A 22,458-nucleotide genomic window follows, 5' to 3' on the forward strand; every position below is an offset into this window, starting at 1 on the left:
CTACTCAAGCTACAATTTTAATTTTAGTTTTCTTTATTTTGAGACACATTTTTACAAAACCTCTGTTATACACTTAAAACTAATTACAGTGCTTATTTTCATTGACATGAAAAAAAGCATTTAATTATTATTAGAGTAGTTTTTATTTATAATCCCTTCAATCCCCTCAGTCTCAGAACACATTCACACACAGCAGCAGCTCTCATGCACACCGGTAAAGAGAGAGCCAGAGCAGCTAAAACATTATGGATTTTTTTAACAGTCTCATGGGCCACAGGTATTTGTGCCGGTGGGCCAGATGACCTAGCCTCGTAAACCAGCCTCTCGCGGAAGTGCATTTCATTTCATGCCGAGGGAGAGTCTGGCCTCATCCCCATTCTAAGTGTTTGGACTGAAACCCTCAGAAGGCCGAGCCAATCAGCGTCGCCCACTGTGATTGACACAGCACGTTGGCCAATCAGACTGGTGCAAAGCCCCGTCACTACACCAACTTGCTGATTGGCCGAATGGGGTTGTCTGTCAACGCTACTACCAAAGATATTAAACCGTCTTTGCTACTACTCCCGCCCAGCTCCCGCCCACCCCAAACGCTTAGAGGGGCGATGAGGCCAGACTCTCCCGAGAAATAAAATGAAATGCATTTCCGCGAGAGGCTGGTTTACGAGGCTACAGATGACCAGACTGACACTGATAACAACATATTGTTTTTTATTGTAAAGCAGCACACTAATAGTTTTTCTGACTTTCTGAGAAACTTGGTGAATAGTTGCTACCTTCAAACTTCAGAAGCCTTATAGAAACAAAAGATCTGAAGTAATGGTTAATTAAGCAGTTTACTGTAGGGCAGGCTTTGTTGTGTTGAAGCACTACTTTGGATTCTTGTGATGATACGCCTTATTTAACTTTCAAACATCTCACCACACTCTTGATGAATTTGCTCTCGGTTATTCACTTTTAGGCGCTTTTTCTTCGCTCATTATACATGTTTTGCAGTGGCTGTGTTATTTTTTCATCAGTTTGTTAGATTATCATATACACCTTGGAACTCCGCTGATGTTAATGATAAATAATCAAGTATGAAACAAATCTTCTGATGAATCACTGATAGCATTATGCTATAGACATAAGCGATCATTCTAAAAGTGTATGTTTACCGGCTATCTTTACTGATGGCCTATGATACTGTTATCCTCAGAACAGTAAGCCCTGTAGTCAGCAGCTTTTGTCTTACTGAGATGGACAAAGGAGAGTAACACAGAAGTGATGGAGATGAAAAAGGACTCAGTGAGTTGTAGAGTCAGAGCGTGTGACACTGATAATCACACAGACATGTTGCCAGACTGAGTCTCTGTTACTGCCGCTGTTGCTGGAGGGCAGGCCATGAAAGGAGCCCAGTGCAGTCACACAACCAAACTCCCTCTGTCTTTGTGACAGCCCTGTCACTGTCTCCATCCTAGTTAGAGACTCGCTACAGATAGAGATTAGTTGTGTGTGGGGGGGGGGGGGTGGGGGGGTGGAACAACTCTCACAAGCTGAAAGGCCACAGAGGGCTCAGCCTCTCGACCCGTTATTACCTGATGAGAAATAGCTGTACCCCTGTTGCTTGGAAACACAAGACTCGGTGTTGCCACTGAATGTTACTTTGTGTTTTTGCTACCATTCCCTTCCCTCCGTTGTGGCCTCACACTTTCAGTGTCCATTTCACCCACTGTTTTTTTGTATGTCTCTCCGTCCTTCCATTCATGCATCCTTCCACTCTTTCATTTTGTATTGATTTTTCTGAAGTGTCATGTAAGCAGCGTTTTCAGGACAACAGAGGTCTCGGCCTTTAGTGTTTTGTGTTGCTCAGGCTAACTTGTCACTCAAAGTACTTGTGGCAAGGGGAAAGAAATCACTTACACTCAAACAGGCTGCAGATAGGAGTGTTTTGTTATTCTATGCTATCCAATGGGAATTGTTGATCTAAAATGTGATATGAGTGCCTTCTAGTTGCAGCAGGCTTAGGTTTCACTGCAATGTTAAAACTACGGATCTGCCATTTGTTGAAGACATTTTTTGGAAGATTGAGACAAATACATATACCGTAAGAAAGTGGATCTTGAGTTCCAAGTTAGGAGTTCTTAAAAACACCTGAATGGAGGATGATTAAAATGTAGATCACCCCAGTATACAGTAGCTGAGCTGGCATTAGAAATCAACTGACCAGGTTTTTGCTGTTCAGCTGGTCAGAACAGGTTTAGGTCTAATAATTCCTCCCTGCCCCTGTAGTGTAAGTACGACTTCTGCTGGATCTGTCTGGAGGAGTGGAAAAAGCACAGTTCATCAACAGGAGGCTACTATCGCTGCACCCGCTACGAGGTCATCCAGCAGGTGGAGGAGCAGTCAAAGGAGATGACTGATGAGGTACACACACATACACACACACATGCTGTTGTGTTATAGCAGTATCCGTTTGCCAATATCCAGTTTGATTGATCGGTGGGGGGCACTGGCCTGTGGTCACACTGCACCACCACAGTTCTGCCACCACTCTAATTAAAGTAAACAAAATTAAGTTGCTTAAGTTGATTGATACCGCATTAATCTTTTTTTTTGTAGCTCATGTTACTCCCTTTTCTAAAATATGACATCAAAGGAGTGAGTGACACAAACCTTCTGTTGTGCCATGCAAAGGTGCTGACACTTAGAAAATATGCTGAAGGGAGTTGGACCTTGGCTATTTTTATAAGGTGGATTTCTTAATCTTCAGAAAACTCCCCTAATGTAGAAGCTTTATACTTCTACTACTGGACTCATAATAGGTTGTGTTTTTTTGTTGTTGTTTTTCAAGAGTGACCATTGTAGCAGAACCAGAGATATTGTATTTCTCATTCCCCACATTTTTCCTCCTTATAAAAACCTGAACATTACAGAGAAAACAGCTTAAGTCTATGGTTTAAATTTGCAGGAAGGAAAACACACAAAGATACGCACACAACCAACCTGTGTCGAGACACGCACAATCAATTCTACCAGTTTATTCTCCGTCTTCACCAGCATTCCTCTCAATCACAAGTACTGATTTCACCTGTGGGACTACTCACTTTTGTTCTGCTCTCAACCAGAGTGCCTACCCACTCACACAGGAGTTTATTATTCACTGCAACTCATGTTTCATCATGGTTTTACAGGCAGAGAAGAAGCACAAGGGCTTTCAGGAACTCGATCGTTTTATGCACTACTACACACGCTTCAAGAACCACGAGCACAGCTATCAGGTAAACAGGTCTGGCTTTGCCTTCCAATGCTGTCTGCTTTGCATCCTGTACAACCATGCAGTTGTTGAGGAAGTGGATGTGGCCAGTGTGAACTTATCAGATAATGTAAAGCTGTCACGTGGCCATGTGGATGGACATTATACTGTAAAATTATGCAGATATAGTGTTTTTGTTGTCTCTACATAATATTCCTATCCTACTTGGCGATTGGAGGTTGTTGTGCAATACCTTGATTAAAAAAAGGTCTACTGCTCCCACTGTTTAATCTATTGTGCCTCATAATGTGATATTGCTTGATCAGACAGTCTTCTTAAGATGTTCTTACCTAACAATGAAGCCTAACAGCCTCTGCCTTCCCTGAAATAGCTGGAGCAGCGCTTGTTAAAAACAGCCAAAGAGAAGATGGAGCAGCTCAGTCGAGCCCTGAGTGGAAGTGAGTGAGCAGCTTGCCATAACAGTGTCCCTCTACATTACATGTTTAGACACATCTTAATTTAGTCCTCTGATAATAAGCTTTGGGACGTAGTCAGGGGGCAAGAAAAAAAGACAAAGGTGTTTTAATAATGTATTAACAACAGCGTGTATCGTTGTTATTCAGCAGTCTTGTCTAAGTTACAACAAAGCAAAGCTGTACTTTGTGAATTAGCTTTGTCTAGAGTCATCCCCATCTGCACAGCCAATTCCCAACAGGTTAGCATAGTCCAGTTTTGCTGTGTTAGACAGCACTCAGATCAAATTTCAGTAGATAGTGATTGCAGTGGTGGTGCTTGGACAAGTCTGACTGCCAGCTGCCAGAGAAATGGAGAGGGCTATAACTCACAGCTCATGGTTTTGTTTAGTTGAATGAATGCATAAATCATCCTGCATAGTACAGTTGCAGCAGGTTTTATTCTTTAAAAATCATCATTGGCCTTGATGCACTATTTTTTCAAATAAAAATCACTCTTTGTTTTGTTAATTCACAATGTAGAGATCTCTTAATACTATCCTGTGCTAAAATAGATATATTCAGATGAGCAGATCACAATTTGACCATGCTACTCACCTACTACCAAAAGAAGTTGTTTTACTAGCAAAATCTCTGTGAGCTGTGAATTCTTTCCTCAGAAGAAGAGAGAGTTCATAGTTCAACACAAGTCAGCACAGATTGTGGCTCTCATTTCTCATCAAGTTAGACCCTCAGAGGTGTCGTATAAAACAGCACCCACAGTATGTTTAGTACAATGGAGATTTGCTTTCATAGGCTTTGTTACAGAATTTCCCATGATTTAGTTCTGATCTGCTCAGAAGTGAAGGCAATTTAGGCTGAAATGAGGGATGTATTCTGCAAAAATTAAGTAGATATTTTGTTATCTAACGTGCTCTTTCACTCTCTTTCCCAGGGGAAGGAGGCCCACCTGACACTACATTCATTGAAGATGCGGTCCTAGAACTACTAAAGACTCGCCGCATCCTCAAGTGTTCTTATCCTTATGGGTTCTTTCTGGAGCCCAAAAGCACAAAGAAAGAGATCTACGAGCTTATGCAGGTTTCAGCTTTACTTGTTGAGAAAGCCAGCCTTAAATGTGCCATTAGAGGTGTGGGACTACAGCATTCAACCTCATGATCACAGTCTGCCCCAGTTATACCTGCACATCTCAGCTTTTTGTTTCAACATCTAGTGTTATGTAATTTGTCATCGCTGGCAGGACAACATGACACAAAATGTACTTGCCTGCGATCTCTTATGCTGTGGCCTTTGAAATACTGCAAAATTAATGCACAAGGCTCCCATAGGTCTTGTGATTTCTTAAGGGCCTTTTAAAATTAATGCATTTTTAAAGTAGATAAATACACAGTAGCCCCAAAAGTAGTTTACTTCTAGCAATGGTTCCACAGACATTTTGTCCTTAAAAAAGTTCAAAATTGCATGTTTGTGCACTAAAAAAAAATCTCTCAGCCTCCTCTCTGTCTCTCCTCAGACTGATTTGGAGATGGTGACTGAGGACCTGGCACAAAAGGTCAACCGGCCTTATCTACGGACACCGCGCCACAAGATAATCCGTGCTGCGTGTCTGGTGCAGCAGAAGAGGCAGGAGTTCCTGGCCTCAGTAGCCAGAGGTGTGGCCCCCAATGACTCTCCTGAGGCCCCCAGGCGCAGGTAACACACAGACATGCAGCTCACTAAATGTGCCAGAGGAGAGAAACTGTACTACAATGTAAAACAAGTGCTCAAGTTGAAATGATCAAAAGAGTCTAATTAGTTAACTAATTTCAGTAATTAACCAGATTGTTATTCTGACAAAACTTCTGTTTCTTGCTCAATTGCAGTTTTGCTGGCGGAACATGGGACTGGGAATATTTAGGTTTTGCATCACCTGAGGTAACAGAAGCCTTAATTAAATCTCCATGTGCTTTTCATCTAAACGTGAACTCTGCTGCTTGAACTCCTCACTTAAATAAAATGTAATAGTATCTGGCATAGATTGTTGTTATTCACCAGATATTAGATGCATACCTTTACATTTAGGATCTTAAATTTTCCGATGACATATCTGCTTAGATAGGTCGGGCCTACAGGTGCCTGGTGAAACATTAAATTACACTTCAGCATGTTGAGCTGAGCTGCCTTCGTTTTCACATATGATCAGATAAACCTACCGTACCTTCACCATCCAGCACTTCTGTAAAAAAACATCAATAGTTAAACTCGGGTGAATTTAAGTTTAGTAGACTTTTTACTGACATGTAAAAAACAAATTTACACTGTTAAAAAATTAAAACCAGTCATCACACTGTCACCAAAGTCTGCACTTAAATGCATGGCTCAATCCCCACAGAAGATGACATCACACTTAAAGCTCTCATCAGGAACCACATCTTCGTTTCCAACTCTGAAGATGCTTGTGACATACATTATGTCTTAATATTTAATGGTGCTGATTTGACTGGTTGTGTCATAAGCACTGACAAACCATGATGACCCAAAGATCACTATGTTATTAAACACACTGGAGAAGCCAGATGGCTAAGAGTTCCCCTGTGCACATAGTTGGAAAGATTAAAGCAAAGCTCTGGCTAACACCTACATAAGCAGGTTGCTCCTGATCGCTGCACATTAGTAACAGACGTTTGTACTTAACACTTAGACTCATAAAACTAATGACCATATAACGGTTTGGTTATTGACCTGCCTACTTTTTCCTGCAAAGCTTGATGCATGCACCCGATCGCTGTATGTACGTCAATACGCTGCGTTTACTACACTTAAGTTTGTATTATTATTCAGTTATCACACTGCGGCAGCTTTCAAACATACAACGCTTTCATCTGGAACAAATTCACTCAGCTCAACAGCCCCATCACTCCTCAGGCTTTGTGGTGCTCTCTTCTGAAGTGTTGAAAACACTACACAAATATGCAAATCTTACATCAAACCTAAGCCTCTCAGGTTACTGTGCACATCTTTCAACAGCATAAACCAGGCATTTCCCTATTGCCAAGCAAACAAATGACAAGATCGGTCTCATCTGCCAGTCTGATGCATTAATTTTGAAACTACTTATCCTCTTCCTGCTCAGCACTACGTAGTGGGGCGTAGGTAAAGCTCTTGTTAATTAAAGGTTTACAGAGTTAACAGCCACTGCAGGACTTTTATTATTCAAACGTAGACTCAATGTGCCATATTTGCTAAATGATAAAATATTAATCCTTGATTTGAGGTTATCTCTTTCTTATCGGTTGCAAGTCGAAACACATTAGTGAAGAGGTTTGACTATTCTTTTCAGTCATTCATGTAAGAAATAAATGTAAGTTTATAATTTGCAACACTCTTGGTTTTAACTGGAATTACTCTGTAATGCTATATCTTTATCTTGCTGATGCATATGCATTAATGCATATCTGTTTGTTTACAGTATGGTTTTATTACTAAGCCATGAGAACAGATTTATGACAAATCTCATCTTGTGGGTAAATGCTACTAGCTCTGTTTAATCATTTAATTAAGCTAGACACACTAAAAGATCTGGCTTATTTTCAAGCGAGCAAATTATCAATTCATTGAATTCAGGTGAGATGCTCTTAGATGCATCGTACCCTTTACCCCATTTCTCACACAGTCAGGAATAAATCACAAACAAACTTTCCAATATTCTGTCATTGTCAATAAATTATTTTGGGAACATGTATCTAAGAGGAAGTTCACAGGAAATGCTGCCACCAGATGCTATTCTAAAGAAGATGGTAGTTTATTTTTCTCCTAATTAAGAGCCTCTTTCTCTCAGCTGCAGTAGTTAATGGGAACACCATAGTAATAATCAAAGCCTGATGACACTGCCTCTCAGGCACAGCTACAGATGGTCTGCTCCATGGTTCTTATAATGCCTACAGATCACTTTATAATGGGTTTATTTTTAGAGGGGAAGAAACATGAAAGACAGACTTTGGGTGACAGGCTTTTGATTATAAAAATATGACTTGATGAATGGTACGAATGTGATGATGATTGAATGAAGAAAGTAGAATGATTATTTCCCATATTATTGATATGCAGATGTGCAAGTTCATTATGAAACCTTTTCATGTTGGTCTCCAACCAGAGAGCAGTCTTGCGTTTATCACTAGTTTGGCAATTTTATTCAGTTGACAATTATTGCCAATTTATTTGTAAATGAACTGCACCCTAAGTTCAATTGAGATGAGGGACACGTACACTTTGCTGTTTTCAATTTGAGAAACTATTTAGTGCATAAACTTGGTATATACTTCTTGTAAAACTCAAAAGACTTCAGAAACATGCATATGCAAACACACCTATTACACTATTGTGTTTGTAATTTGTTTATTTGATTCTTTATGATTTTAACTCCTCCAAGAGATAATGTGTCCAATACAGTATTATATCAAAGTTGAGTATTAGAGAGTATTGGTTGTTGATGTTGACATACTGCAACATGTTCTGAGTGCCTCTAAATCGAGGTCATGCAGTACGTACTGTTACATTTTGGGTAAGTTAAATCTGTGGGTGGGGTCATTATTTCATAGCCATTACGACAAAATATGTCTTTTAATTCTTTCTGACTTGTGTTTTTTTAAACTTGCTAGTAAATGAAAATGTAATCAACTTTTTCTTTACATCATTTTCATGCTTGATGAGGTATTCATGGTTACTTTTGAGATCAGTCAGGCATACACACATAGTTTTTCACACATCTGAACCTCAGTCCTCCTATTGCTTAATTTTCTATTCCCTACCAGTGAGTGTGTGTAATTGGATTCAGTCCAGACTGGATCCTAAGTTTTGAAGGTCTGGAGATGAAAGGGCTTGAGGCAGTCTCTGGGTGTTGATCTTTTCTGGAAGAGAAGACGCAGACCAGATTTGAAGCAAAGTGCTTCGCCACATAAGTCAAGGTTCCCACCAGTTTATATATTCATATTTTGTTTGTAACTAAAAATCTGGACATGGATCGAGGCAAATATGCTGCAGTCCCACATCAGCAGTATGACAGTTTTTCTTTTTTCCCGGTCTTACTGCGATATGTTCCTTACGAGAGTTGGGTACATGGTGACCGGATGAACTGCAAGTACTGTATAGTGTGTTTGTCACCCAACTGTTGCTTGTTTATTAAAATATTTTTTTTTGCTGATGATGTAGGAGTATGCAGAGTTCCAGTACAGACGGAGACATAGGCAGCGGAGGCGAGGCGACATGTCCAGTCTGCGTAGCAACACCCCTGACCCTGATGACCCCAGCGACAGCACTTTAGGTACAGTAGTGAACAAACAGTGTTGCTCCTCTGGAGTTTCTTCATCCCCCCCCCCCCCCCCCCAGTTACATTCTTCATTACAGGTACAATATTCAATATTATCTAAAGCAGATTGCTCCTCTCAGTCTTTCATCTGCATTCTCACTGTGTGTGTTGTCTCAGCTAAATTAGATAGAATATTAGATTACAATATTAGAAAAAAAAATCTAACTGTACCTTTAAATATTTCTGTAACCTGATCATATTATGCATACATAAAAGGCATGCTGATAGTTACTGGTGTTTTTCCTTTTCATGATAACGTGGAGAGGCGTCAGAAAATTAGAGTGAAGACTAATGCAACAAACATGGGTCTATATATTTATATATCTACGTACATCAAAGTACATTGATCGAGGATTCTGCTCTCAGTTTTTGATACTCTGATACGTACAGGGGACAAATTAAGGTAGTGGTAGTGCTCAAGTTGAACAAGCCAATACTCCTGATCCGTCAATGTCATCCATCACAAAGCTGCTTTGTTTATGACCGTCTGGAATGAAAGTTGGACCCAGTTTGCAGTTTTCAAGCCAGCGAATAGGTTCTGTTGTGCCAAGGCACATCCTCTGTCAGGTTGCTTATTATGTGATCATCTTGCAGTGTTCTCTAAAATAAATATGATTTTCCTAAATGGGGTAATTAGTATGTGCTAAATTGCTATCTTAGTGTTGCAGTAAAGATTTGGTTTAATGAGTGTTTTGACTGTAGGCGTTTTGTCCATTTCTTTTTCACCAAAGACACACAAGATGTTGGAGGTGGACGGCGACAAGGTCCTCTGATGGTAAGTGCACATTTTCCTCTCTATCCAAGGCTTTCAGCCTGTAAAACGTTTAAGATAATATAAAAAAAAAAAGTACAGCATTAAAGTAGATGAAACGATGTCTGGGACTTTTTCCCTCATAGCCACTGTGTCTTGATAGTGCTTTCATAACAACGTTTAACTGGACCAGATTTGTTTGATTTTTGTTATTTCTAAAGGCAACTATAAAAAGTCATTTAGAAATAAGGAATGGCCTTCTTCCAATTGCATTTTTACGGGCTGTCAAATGTGGAGTCAATATTCATAGAAGTGTGTGGCCGCAGAACTGACGGTCGAGCAGGACAAATTTTGATGCCTTTTGAGTAAGGTTTGGCGACAGTCTTGCAGATATTATGTGATGTCTGACTGGTAAAAAATAAACAGATCAAATACATGCACATAATGTAAAAAAACAAGATAAGATTTTCTTACATTTTCGATGTGAAAACCTGCATTGCTGTTCAGAGACGATGGAAAACACATCACACTGTTAGACCAGGTGACATTTTCATTCATCACAGTGATTGTGGCAGTGACAGCCACAGACTGGAGAAGTCAGAACGGAGTATGAGAGATTAAATTACTGTTATTTCATGGGATTTGTTGACAGAAAAAATATGTAATATTGCAACCATGTCTTTTACTATGTTGGAGTTGTGAAATATAAAACTTGAAAAAAACACACAAGGCACAAAGCACAGCAGTTGTTAAAAAATCCAGGAAGCTGAAACAACATTATTTTCCTTGCCTGTAGATGGTGTACAGCAGGTTTATATCAGCAGTTAGAAGCTACTGCTGCTTCTGATTTCCTCACAAAAAGGTGGTGCTGGTTTTAGTTGAGCTGCTTTAACTAGATGAAACCAATGTGGCCTGGATGGAGGAACTTTGAATCAGTGACGGTGTATCGTTCTTTTTCTTTTACAGGGTCTTGGTTCCTTGGATGATGATGACCCTAACATCCTTTTGGCCATTCAGCTGTCTCTCCAGGACTCTGGCATTTCAGGGATCGAGTCTACCCACGAGGTCCTTGCCAATGAAGCCTCACTTGGCGCCATTGGCACGTCCTTGCCTTCCAGGCTTGAACAGAGTGCTCCTGGTGTAGAGGTCCCCAGAGCCTCCCTAAGCAGCTCAGAACTGCTGGAGCTTGGAGATAACTTGGCAAGACTTGGCAACATCAATATCAGCAGCCAGTACTCTGCTACCACCACTGTATCCACCTCTGTACAGCACTGTGACAGTCGCCACCGGGCCTACGGGGCCTCTATTCCAATACCAGTAGCTCCAGTTGGCAGCAACTCGTCGACAGGCCTCTTCTCTTCTTCCAGTGACACGGTAGACTCAACTACATTCGGCAGCCATGACCCGTCCTCATCTTCTGCGATAGCTGCAAATGCAAACCTGCTGGGCAACATCATGGCTTGGTTCCATGACATGAATCCTCAAGGCATCACCCTGGTTCCGTCAACCTCCTCCGACACCGACTCGAACCCAGCGCTCCATCTTGGTGGAGGCGGCTGCCTGCAAGACGATGAGAAAGCCAGCGTTGTTGTCCGGCCTCAGGAAGTGAGGGCAGATGTAGGTTTCTGCTCTCAGAGACTGAGCGACACGGAGGAAAAAGACTGTGGCGTTGCCGAGAGGCCGACACAGTTAGACCTTGTCACCATGCCACTACCTTACATGGCTGCAGGTGGAGACGCCGCTGAGCGTGGAGGCCAGAAGGTTTGCCATGTCGACACTCCGTGTTGTGACTCTATATCCGACCAGCTGCCCAGCACCAGCTCCTCTGAGTGGGAGGAGCAAGTGCACCTGGTATGATCTGATTGGCTAAGATGCAATGAAGTTTTTTATTTTTTATTTTTTTCCAGAAAGGCCAAAAACCACTAGCGATTGCAAAAAAAAAACTAAGTTGAGGAATAGTGGCTGTTCAGGAGGAATGTATATAGAACGAAGAATGTGTCAGTTCATGCTTGGTTGGAAAGTGGAGGAAGTTTTTAGACACTTCGTCAGCTTAGTCAAGCAGACAGATTAGTTTCCTACGTTGACTGTATTATCACCCTCCAAGTAAACCAGTCCTTCTGGAAATAAGGCACTAACTGAAGGAGAGATTACATTTGATTATAAATTTCAGTGATATATTTCCTAAAAGTATTCTGTGCTTTATAGATATAAGAATAACTTGCTTTTTCTTAAACCATTTTTAAGAGGAGATAAGAGATTTAGAGACTTAGGCCTTGTGCTGGTAATACTATTATTTTTTCCACTGGAGTAAAAGCCTACTGTATGTGTCTGGATCAGGTCTGAGGGAGATTTTTTCACCCGGACATAGGGAGCAGATTAATATCCAATATTCAATCTGCGGAGTACCGGCTGAGAAATAGTTCTCATTGTCCATATCTGCCTACTTTATAGGTGCCAAACACTGACTAGCACAAGCACAGTTTGCAGTCACCAAGTGGATTCTTCAAAGCAAATTGTGCCTGTTTCATTACAATCTCCAAACAAGTCAGCTAAACTTTTAATGTGAATGTCTCAAGCCATATTTTTCTTTGAGATTGCAACTGAGTGAAATTTTCAAATCTCACCGTTAAAAGGCTGTAGTGTGCTGTGTAAATCTGTAGTTTAAGACCATAATGGTTTTGTAGTTAATTATGTGAAACATTCACATTCACTTTTGATTAATTATTCAAATGAACAGGAGGTGGCCCAAAAACATTTCACAGTGATTATTCATCTCAAAGCCTCTATCCTAAAACACTTTCAGTTGGAAATGTCTTTCCAGCTTCAACAACAACAGCTGCTGACAGGCCCAGAGGGCTGCTCAGCATCACACTTCACACCTTTGTAAAAGCGTATTCTGAATTCCTCTGCAGCTTGTCTTAAATTAAAGTTTGAGCACTGCAGATGAATGAGGAGCGTGACAGACTGAGTAGACAGTGAGTAGTCTTGTTTATACACAGCAGCGAGGCCTGTGAGGAGAGATAATCAAGCAATCACACTTTTGGTGAATAAATCAATCAAGTCATTGTAATTAATCTCTGGGTCTTATTTAAGTGTAACATAAGCAAAGCCCTGTTAGAGCTCTGCCTATGTCTCGGACTGCAGGGTCATGCATGGAAATAATGTGAATGTGTTTTGCATCTTAAACACATGGGGAGTCCATGTTCTTGAAACAGTTCTCTACACAGTTAGAGATACAGTGCCTTTATGTCAATCACCGTTATTTCATCCTTTTTCACATATTTTTTGAGTGCTAATCACACAGTATTTACAGTGTAAACAAAACAAACACCTGTTACCTTAAGATTATTTCTCTAACATAAACTTTGTAGACTGCAGACATGATTTTTTTTCATCAAAATATTTGTAGCATGAGGCTTTTTGTTGGTTCAAGTTGTACAATGTTCATGAAAAACACTGTTTTTCCATGATTTGGTATTATGGGTAACAGTTAAGGTTATACTTTCAAATCTTGCTCCAAAATTTATATTAAAAAAAGATTTTAGTTCACTGGTTTTGTGCAGTAGGGCCTCTTGCCCTACATTTGGAAATAGTTGTTTTAGAATCTAAAATCACTGTATTGACTTTGGAATGAGTTGACCTACTGTATGTGTATCTATTATCTTACCTGAAGACACTAAAATGGAGGAAAGTTGCAATTTAAGTAGGTATTTATTTCAAATGAAACTGATCCATTAAGGGACCAGTAACCAGTATAAAATGAACACATCAGTGTTTTCTTTGGTGTTTTGCACAGACTAATGTTTGAAGTAAATGACTTTTCCTCTCCTGCAGATGTATAGAGCCACATTAAATCTAAAAGTAGCGATACTTTGGCAAGTGTCTTGAAGTTGAGAAACTGAGTGCCATATGATTAGTTGGGCTAACGTGGTTAATGTAAGTTGGTTAAACAGCAGATAACACGTGTTGCCCTTTTGTGCTAGAGTATGCTGTGCATGAAATGGGTACAAGTCTAAATAGAATTTGTACTTCCTTTGTATTTCACCTCTAATGTCCAGGTGATTTATTTTAAAATGGCATATAACATTTTGTAACACATTGAGATTTTCTATTGTAAAGCAACTAATCCTTGAAATGCTATTTGCACTTTCATAGTCTATACTTGATACATTCCCTCTTTATATGAAAAATGTTTGATGTGTGATGCCAATAAACTATGTGTTGAGTTTTGATTTGTGTGTGTGTTTTACATTTGTACAGTTGAGACAGGTGCTCCAGAATTTTATTTGTCATTTAAGCCATCTACATTTTGAACAGACATGTTTTGGAGAGAAACGATTTCAGAGTAACCAAATGGTTTTATGTGAGCAGCACTAAAGCCGACAGATTCTGTGTTTTAATTGAGTTTAAGCTTAATTTAAACCGATCAGAATGACTGAGCTACTTTGACAACATTACTGAAAAAAATGCTGTATTTAAATTTCATTCTCTTGTTACAGGGCACCAGAAACATTAAATAGGAATCATTATTAAGCATGATTAAAAAAAACATGTTCCACACAGTACATCATCATATATTGTTAAATATAAAAATAGCTGTGTGGTGGTTTTTCAATCTTATTTCAATTTGAGTCTACATTTCACAGTTTGATATGAAAATGGAAGGAGTTTGGTTTTTTCGCGATGTCACTCAAAGAGCTGTGGAGTTAGCGACAGAGGCCGATGAGCTGCAGCAGGAGCAGGAACAGGTTGACAATGTCCAAATAGAGGTTCAGGGCAGCAAACACGTACTCCTCAGGAGACACTTCATACCTCCTGTGCTTCCCGCCCAGGATAAGCTGTGTATCAAACACCAAATACTGCAGAGAGACACAGAGATGAGATGCTTCAACATGACACATACGACCTGCGATGCCATCTGAGTGGAGAGTGTTTGTGTCACAGGGAAAAAAGGAAAAAAAAAGACAGAGCATCGGTTGCAGGAATTGGTCTAAGAGAAAGCACGGCAGTATATCTTTGAGAGAGCAGACTGTGCTGATAAACAGGCCATATAAATAATCATGTAGTCAGAGTTGTGCAGCTGAAAATAAGTTGTGACTTGCTGCTGACAGCCTGTTCAGCTCTGTGTGCAGTCGCAGTTTGTTCCACCAGTTGACGGGATGGGTCACAACATTTGCTGTTAATGCCACAGGCACACAGAGAGGTGGCTGTGAAAATGAAGCCCACTGCTGTTATGTGGTGCATAATTGAAATTAAAGGGCACAAGGAAATCAGCGTCTCTCCCTGTACACTAACTGCTGTGACAAACACTGGTGGCAGGCAGCTTGGCCTTGGGATCAAACCTTACATCACTTCCACTCACTTCACATTAAGCTGTCTTTTTGGTGATGATTTGTTTCATTCTTCCAATTGCAATTTTTTGTCATGAAAGTTTGTACTTACTAAGGAAAACAGCAAGGTTCCCAGGCAGGCGTACAGAATGTAAAGATACTGTTGAAAGAATCAGACACACAATCATCAGAGGCATTCAGCAACACAATGGCCTTTATCCTGCTTTGTGACTATTTCTGCAGTAAATGAAAGTAACATAGGGGGAGACCGGGGACCCTCATTTGTTCTCTACAAATAGCAGTGCCTTAAACTTCTCAAACTATATCACAGAATTCACTATTTGATGTCAAATGCAACGAGTGCCACTGTTTCAACCTATACCCCACTACCAGGGTAGGTTGTAACACAACCTGGGGGGTAAATTGTAACAAAGTGAGATTAAAAACTAAAAACTGAGACCAAACCAAAAAAACCCGCATCTATGTAATGTATTGTGCATATCCCAACACTAAAGCATCTTTCTGTGGTTCTATATGAACAAAAAGAACCAGTCACTGATGGCTAAATGAAGAATGGTGACAGTGGTGTATCGTAACATTAGAAAGATGTTCACATGTCACATGTGTGAATGGAAACCTTCAGCACAAGGTCAGAAGCAGCTCATAGTCCTGTACAGTTCCAGGAAAGATTAATTACACTTAATAAAACAACAAAGATAAAAGGTGTTACAAACTTCTTCACCCCTGTTACTCACTGTTAAACAGTGATGACTCATATTTTACCTAAGAACCTGCTCTTTCATCTTATACAAGTTACATAATTCAAACTTCAACGATATCGATACTAGCTCTAAAACCTACACACGTATTGACACAGTCATGCAAATTCACATGCAATGTCAGGGAGTGAGTGGGAACACGTGATATTGATCACATAACTAATGTTATCCCTTACTGGTGGAAGGGATGCTGTTACAACCATCCCCGGTCTCCTCTACAGTTTAAAAAAAATCCCTTTTTATAATGAAATGGTTGTTAGTTTCAGTCTGGCCAGTTCTTGCTGCAGATACAATATCCATTAGGTGGAAGCTGAAAATTGAGCGGACTTTCATCCCACTTTCCTGTCTGGTTGTTCTCTACTTTAAATATGATAATAAAGGATGATAGAGGATGGACACAATATCCTTTAAGACAACAGTGTTTATTTCCTGTTCCAGTTAATTTGTTGCATTTAAAAATAGTTTAAAATCAATGAAATGCCTCCTCTTGTAGATTTCCTGCTTCAGGCTTAAACACCAACAGCTGTCACAGTAAACGGCAGTGTACATTTAAATGCATCCGTCTGAGATCAGTGTAACTCCTGAGGTTTGAAAGCGCACACTCTCTTCTTTATAGTCTGCTCAGCACACAGGTCAGTGCCAGTACATCCTGGGAATAAAAGCTGTGTGTCTGCCTTTGAACTGCGCACCTCTGCACTGCATTTCAAACCTGTTCTCGCTGGAAATATAGGTGTGAACACAACGACTCCTTGATTTACCTGAGATCGGAAGATTGCACAAAGTAATGCAAATGAAAGGAGGGTCCAGCCAAACACCCACAGGCTCCCGCTTGCTGCAGTGAAGTCCCACTGGTGCCAGAAAGGGGTGGGGGAAAAGAGAGAGTGACAGTGAATGTGACGAGCCTCTCAAACAGAAAACTGTAGACACATCTCTCGTTTAAACTCATCATTGCCATCAGAGCCGGGGCAGAGAGAGTTGTCTGCATTGCAGCTTTGCTGTGATGCATGGTAATTTACTCAATGATGAAGACATATTGCAGTTCAACGCACAAGGAAACGATTCTGGATACAAAGATCCTGGATAATTAATCAACAAGATGCCATGCAGGCATCGGGGAGGGCAGTGGAGGAGGCCTTTTGGCTTGCATCCCTCTCAGACCGACAGAGAAGACATGGCAGTCACTCCAGGAGAACGGCTTACAGTGATCACCTGAGGAGCTACGACAAAACATTCAAGGCATTCTGTGTGACATTTATATGACAGCGACAGAGACAACAAACAAGCAAAGCTCTGTGCGCAGGGTGAACTCCAGGGCAAACTACAGTTAAAAAAACAAACCATAAGTGTTTGTGGTAGCGACTGCTCACTCTGCACTTGCCTTCCAGCTACAGATGAATAATGAGTAAAGAGCATTTAAAACGGGATATATTCTCAGTATGATCATTAGACACCTGCTCGCTCATTTTATCAAATCTAATCAGACAGAATAAATGTGTGCAGATGCAATAAGTAGCAAAATGTGTGAAATGCCAAAATACATTTAAAAGCAATTATGAGGGACTTTGACACAATTTAAATTTGACCACATCTATTTCACTTGTCTAATTTTTCATCCCACTGGTTGTATAATAACTTTTGTTCTGAATATGAGCCATTTATTGAAGCAGCAAGCCAAGCTGTCAGCGTGCTGATTCTCAGAGGGTCTCCTCACATGTGCACATCACTTCTACTAATAAAACATTCACAACTTCAAATAAAACTTCCAATTGTTACTTAGATAAGTGACATCTCTGTGCAAGATTAATACTTTTAAAAATATTTAAGATTCACACAAACAATATAGAACTGTCTTTCTAAGAAAGGCCTTTTATTTATCACATTCACCTGTGTTATTATTGTTAGTTTTTGATAGGATGCTAGATGAGAGATCAGGAATGCAAGTCATTCGTATTTTCTAATCCTGAAGTGCATGCCATTGCACAAAACACACCAGAACTGACCTTTACAATATTAAAATATATCTTGCTGGAGGAGCATCATGTCTCCCAGCGAGTCCCCAAAAGGCCCTTTTTAAAGATTCATCCTAAGGTGTTTGCGTTATTAGACAGTTCACATCGAAAGGAGAAAGACAAAAAAGAGAGACAGTGGGTTTAGCAGATAACAAAAGGCTCCAGGCCATTTCTGAACTCAAGATTTATGGGAGGAGGCCCAGGCAGAGGTTTAACTCTGTCCCACCACTGGACACAAGGAATTAACTTGATTGGCAAACACACTGATCTCAGCAGTAATCACAATTTTGCCTGGACAGAAACCCCATCTGACTTCTAAGCTTTTTGCCAGTGACGGCGTGTAGAAAATATGGCCAACAGCTCAGCTTAAGACTTTTTTCAGCTCAGTATATGGAAATTTACCAGTGACTGCATAGCAAAGTCAACGCAGTTTATGAAATTTCACTTTCGACAACACCGCAAATTGAGCTCAGAGTGTGTGACAGATCTTACCTTTGACTGCATAGCAAACAGACTCAAGGCAAAGGACACCAGCGCCGTTGCCCCCACAGCCCACATAACAGCTTCGGCATCAAAGTACCTGCAGACAGAAATATCACACAGATATGGGACGGGAAAGGCACCCCATAGTATCATGTCTAACTAGTCGGCAGGCAGAGAGGATACATGAACAGTGGGATTCTGTTTTATCCTAAAAAGGAAACATTTCTTTCTTCTAAGAAATGTGGCATTTTCACCATTTAATATTCAGTATTATACGTCTCAGCTGGAGTGATGGCAGAGACCCCCAATGGATGTGGATGTGTGCATAATGTATTCCCTACGTTCATTTCATTTATGGCGATATCCTATAAATATTATAATTTGAATGTTTTATTGATAGTCAGGCCTCAGCTGATGCCTTTCCTGACAGAGTGACATGGTTCTAGAAAAGAGATGTCTCCCTGATGGAAAAGGTAACTTGTGTTTACACAGACACCAGCACAAAAAAATTGGTTTTGAACCGTTTGTGTTGCTTCTGATTCATCTTCAACCAAAAACCTGCACAATATAATTCCATATGCTTTTTAATTTGGTAAACCAGGGATGATAACATCTGATCAGGTTTGATGGCTTTATTACTGACACCGAATGCACCACCAGATACGGATCAAATCGGGCTGTTATTGTGTAAATGAGTCGGCATCAGGTGGGGATTCAGCCTTGGAATCAAATACTCACACTGACACAGATCCAAGCATCAGGCCCTCTACGATCGTCTGCGACAGAGGCCGAGAGGGAGCGAGAGAGAGAGAGAGAGAGAGAAGGATGGGGAGACAAATGGAAAGTAAATACATGACAAAGATGAGAAAAAACAGAAATAGAGCAGGTGTGGTGTGGGTTTAATTTGATGCCTGGCTGGCACTGCTTCGACTCACAAACAGGCCGAGGGCGATAAAATTGAGGGGAACTCTACGACGGAGGTTGGTACAGCAGGACATGGCAATGATGAGCACCATCGTGGACACCCTATTTCACAGAGAATATAGAGTGTGTCGTAAATAGCAGATAAACAGGCTATAAACAGAAAAAAAAACAGCATGTTCTATGTGAGAATTCAGTCGGTGCATTATTAATGCACGTCGGTGCTGGCAGCGTCTGGATTCAGGCTTCAGGGTAGACGGTTTGCGACTTTCTTCTATGGATTTCTATGAGCAACAATTGTGTTCAGCTAACCCACCAAACTGGAGATTTGTAGATGGTCAGAGTGGTTAAAACGACAACGTGTAGACAATCAAGCTGAATGTTTAGGAAGGCTTACATCATGGCGTAGGAGAACCAGTAGTTGTCATAAGTCCATTCCCACAGAGGCTCCCTGTTATTTGATAAGAAAAAAGAAGGGAGGGAGAGGGGAGTGTTTAATAGCGGCGCCATCTCTTTGATAGGAGCGGAGGAATGATTTTATTAAATATTAACAGAGGACAGAGCATTGTGCACACGGGGGTTGAATACAATTTATGAAAAGAAATTACTGTAGCTGTGTTTTACCACATCCATTATACAAAACATATAAAGCTTTCACAAAACTGCCAGCTAAAATATTACGGGGTTGAAATGCTCTTTTATACTCCACCAACTTGTCTCAGCTCCACATATTCATGATGATCTGAGCAGTGCTGTGTTGCATGCTCAGAGTTTTTGCGGGGACAACGATGGTATTGTGCTACTCTCACGTTGGGTGCCTTATAAATATTGACAGTCTACACACTACAGGTGGAAAGATTGATAGGTGCCTGTCATGGACTCCTGTCTTTTAAGAAAGGAATTCCCTTGAGTGATGGTGCCTCACCAGTAAAGAAAAGCACAGATGATCCCGACCGTCACCAGCAGCTGAATCATCAAGGTCAGGTAGACTTTCCTTATGAAACCTGCTCAGAGAGAAAGACACAGACACGTACAGAGGCACGACTGACAGAGGTAAACAGGTAAACAGACAGGGGAGAGACGGATAACAATGACAAAAACATCTGCCAGGGCGAAGCAGGCGGGCAGGTGGGGTTGTTTATGCTGCACCACATTGCAAAATGGTTGTTTTCACCCAACCCGCGTTTCATCCTCTCATTTAAATGATTGTGTTGTGTGGGAGGTGGAGAGCTGCGGCAGGCTACACCACAGATCAGGGAACAATTTGCAATTCCAAATCAATTTTAAGGAAACACTGGAAAGCAAATTAAGGAGTAAATATTGTTTATTCCTTTTCAGCTCTGACCACGGAGACAAAAAACATTGATTTATCTTAGTCTGTCCGTTCTCACCTCTCCTTATGGCACCGTCACTGAAGCCTGTATCCTCTGAGTCAGAGGAATAGTCAGGTGGAGCTTCACCATACTGCTGGCTCCCTCCAGCTGCTGCTGCTTCCTGACCATAGGTGCCAGGGGGAGAGACCACTGCAACATTGCCTTTCCCCACCTGGGCCATCCAAACATGACAGACAGCTCAAACTACATCTCTAGAGAATTTAACCTTTGAAGAAAAATCATGAAAGAAAAAAAAATCTAAAATCATGTCAACAGTGTTGAATTAATGAGAGAAAATCCATCATTTTTGTGTAATCAAATGTGCAAACAGTGCTTATGGACATTTTTATGATTCAGGTTTTATAATGATCCTGTGATCAAAGAGTGGTGGTGTGTGATTTTGTCTGATGCTGAACTAATAGGTGGATATTCTAAAACCTAAAATAAACAGGCAGAAATGAAATTCAACTCTCTCTCGTTCCCCTTTTCCTCCTACCACCAACCTGATAGCTCATCCCTGTATAGGGGCTGTCTCCATTATCATGAACGTGGTATGGAGGAGGACGAGGTCCGTATCCACCTTTACTGCTGCCATTAGTTTGGTCCATTCTGCTAAAAGGTATGAGATCTTCTCATTGACGGAGACAGAGGAGAGACATCAGACAAACAGGTAAGTTAAGGTCACGACTGACTGAGACACAAATGCATCATTTTGAATAGTGTCAGAACTTTCATCTGGGATGTTAAATTGGCAAATGGGGCAATGTCACTGTGGAACAAATAAATGGGTAATTACAAAATGATGCATCACACAAACACTGAGAGCCATCCATGACTAACATCCATAATTATGGCCTTAAGCCTCCATTTAATAGAGCTGTATCTATATTTAATGGCCAAATAGGTTGTGGTTAATTGATCTCAGAGGAAATTCAGTTATCATCAAGAGGGACAGGCGGACAGTAAACGCAGGGATTTTGTATATACAAGCCAACAATCCCTATGGGAGGCTGGTCTCAGACTTCTGAGCCAACTTTATACTGAAGACACGAGACTTTACAGCTCCTAATATTTCCGTAATCATAAAAGAAATGGAGTAATGATAAGCTACACAGTGACAAGCTCTGTACAACATAAAACTACAGGAAAGCATTGATCACACTGAGTGGAAATAGGAAACCATTACTGAGACTGTAAAACATTGGACTTCACAAAATAACAAGTATATCAAACCACATTCTTTTTAATAACTGAATGACAAGTGAACTTTGTTTCTGTTCGCTAACATAGACCAAAAGGCTCGAACATCACTTAATGTGTATGATGTATTAAGTACTTTCAAAAGACACCCTCTTCAAAAAGTGATCAATTGCTGTTTGACTTAAAGTCTGCTCACATATATCAATTAATTACAGCTCTAATCTATTGTAGCGTGGCTTACCTCTGCGGTGACGGCCAGGAATCTGGTTCTCTGCTCTTCCTGGATCGGTTGTTCCCCTTCAGGGCAAAGTCTACCTGCTATCAGCTGGTTCCCACAGAGACAGGACTGTGGCTCCGGGGGGAAGGATGTATCGCTCATTAGGCTCAATGGGATATTCAGATGAAGTTATTAAAATGTCTAGCAGGCTGGCACTTTGTCAGAAGAAATCATGTCTGTACCTTATTCTTTCATCGATACAGATTCACATAGGTCTTTTGAATAAGTTAATACTGATGCTGCTATACACTTCAACAAAGGCATGTTTTAAATTTGAATTTCTCAT

The 22,458-nt window shown here is 40.6% G+C and overlaps 2 protein-coding genes across 2 annotated transcripts in view; one reads left to right on the top strand and one right to left on the bottom strand.

Annotated features, from left to right (window-relative positions):
- The window catches only part of LOC310999468 (ankyrin repeat and IBR domain-containing protein 1-like), a 33,048-nt gene extending 19,018 nt beyond the window's left edge, over positions 1 to 14,030 (top strand). The window contains exons 12-20 of the mRNA XM_083989904.1: positions 2,269 to 2,403; positions 3,171 to 3,257; positions 3,624 to 3,690; positions 4,640 to 4,785; positions 5,219 to 5,397; positions 5,568 to 5,619; positions 8,893 to 9,004; positions 9,781 to 9,824; positions 10,767 to 14,030. Of these exons, the coding sequence (XP_083846030.1) occupies positions 2,269 to 2,403; positions 3,171 to 3,257; positions 3,624 to 3,690; positions 4,640 to 4,785; positions 5,219 to 5,397; positions 5,568 to 5,619; positions 8,893 to 9,004; positions 9,781 to 9,824; positions 10,767 to 11,657 (1,713 nt within the window). The 3' untranslated portion in view covers positions 11,658 to 14,030. The remainder of the gene's footprint in view (positions 1 to 2,268; positions 2,404 to 3,170; positions 3,258 to 3,623; positions 3,691 to 4,639; positions 4,786 to 5,218; positions 5,398 to 5,567; positions 5,620 to 8,892; positions 9,005 to 9,780; positions 9,825 to 10,766) is intronic.
- A 73-nt stretch (positions 14,031 to 14,103) lies between these two features.
- On the bottom strand, positions 14,104 to 22,165 carry LOC310999910 (protein lifeguard 1). Its single transcript, XM_083990518.1, has 11 exons — positions 22,137 to 22,165; positions 21,199 to 21,323; positions 20,714 to 20,867; positions 20,248 to 20,326; positions 19,720 to 19,773; positions 19,337 to 19,427; positions 19,140 to 19,177; positions 18,411 to 18,498; positions 16,668 to 16,757; positions 15,243 to 15,290; positions 14,104 to 14,659 (listed from the first exon to the last, which is right to left on the bottom strand). Exons 2-11 carry the CDS (start codon positions 21,301 to 21,303, stop codon positions 14,507 to 14,509), a joined length of 900 nt encoding a protein of 299 aa, XP_083846644.1. The 5' UTR covers positions 21,304 to 21,323; positions 22,137 to 22,165; the 3' UTR covers positions 14,104 to 14,506.
- Between the last annotated feature and the right edge of the window lie 293 nt (positions 22,166 to 22,458).

The sequence above is a fragment of the Trachurus trachurus genome, assembly GCF_905171665.1.
Source record: "Trachurus trachurus genome assembly, chromosome: 16".
NCBI lineage: Eukaryota > Metazoa > Chordata > Actinopteri > Carangiformes > Carangidae > Trachurus > Trachurus trachurus.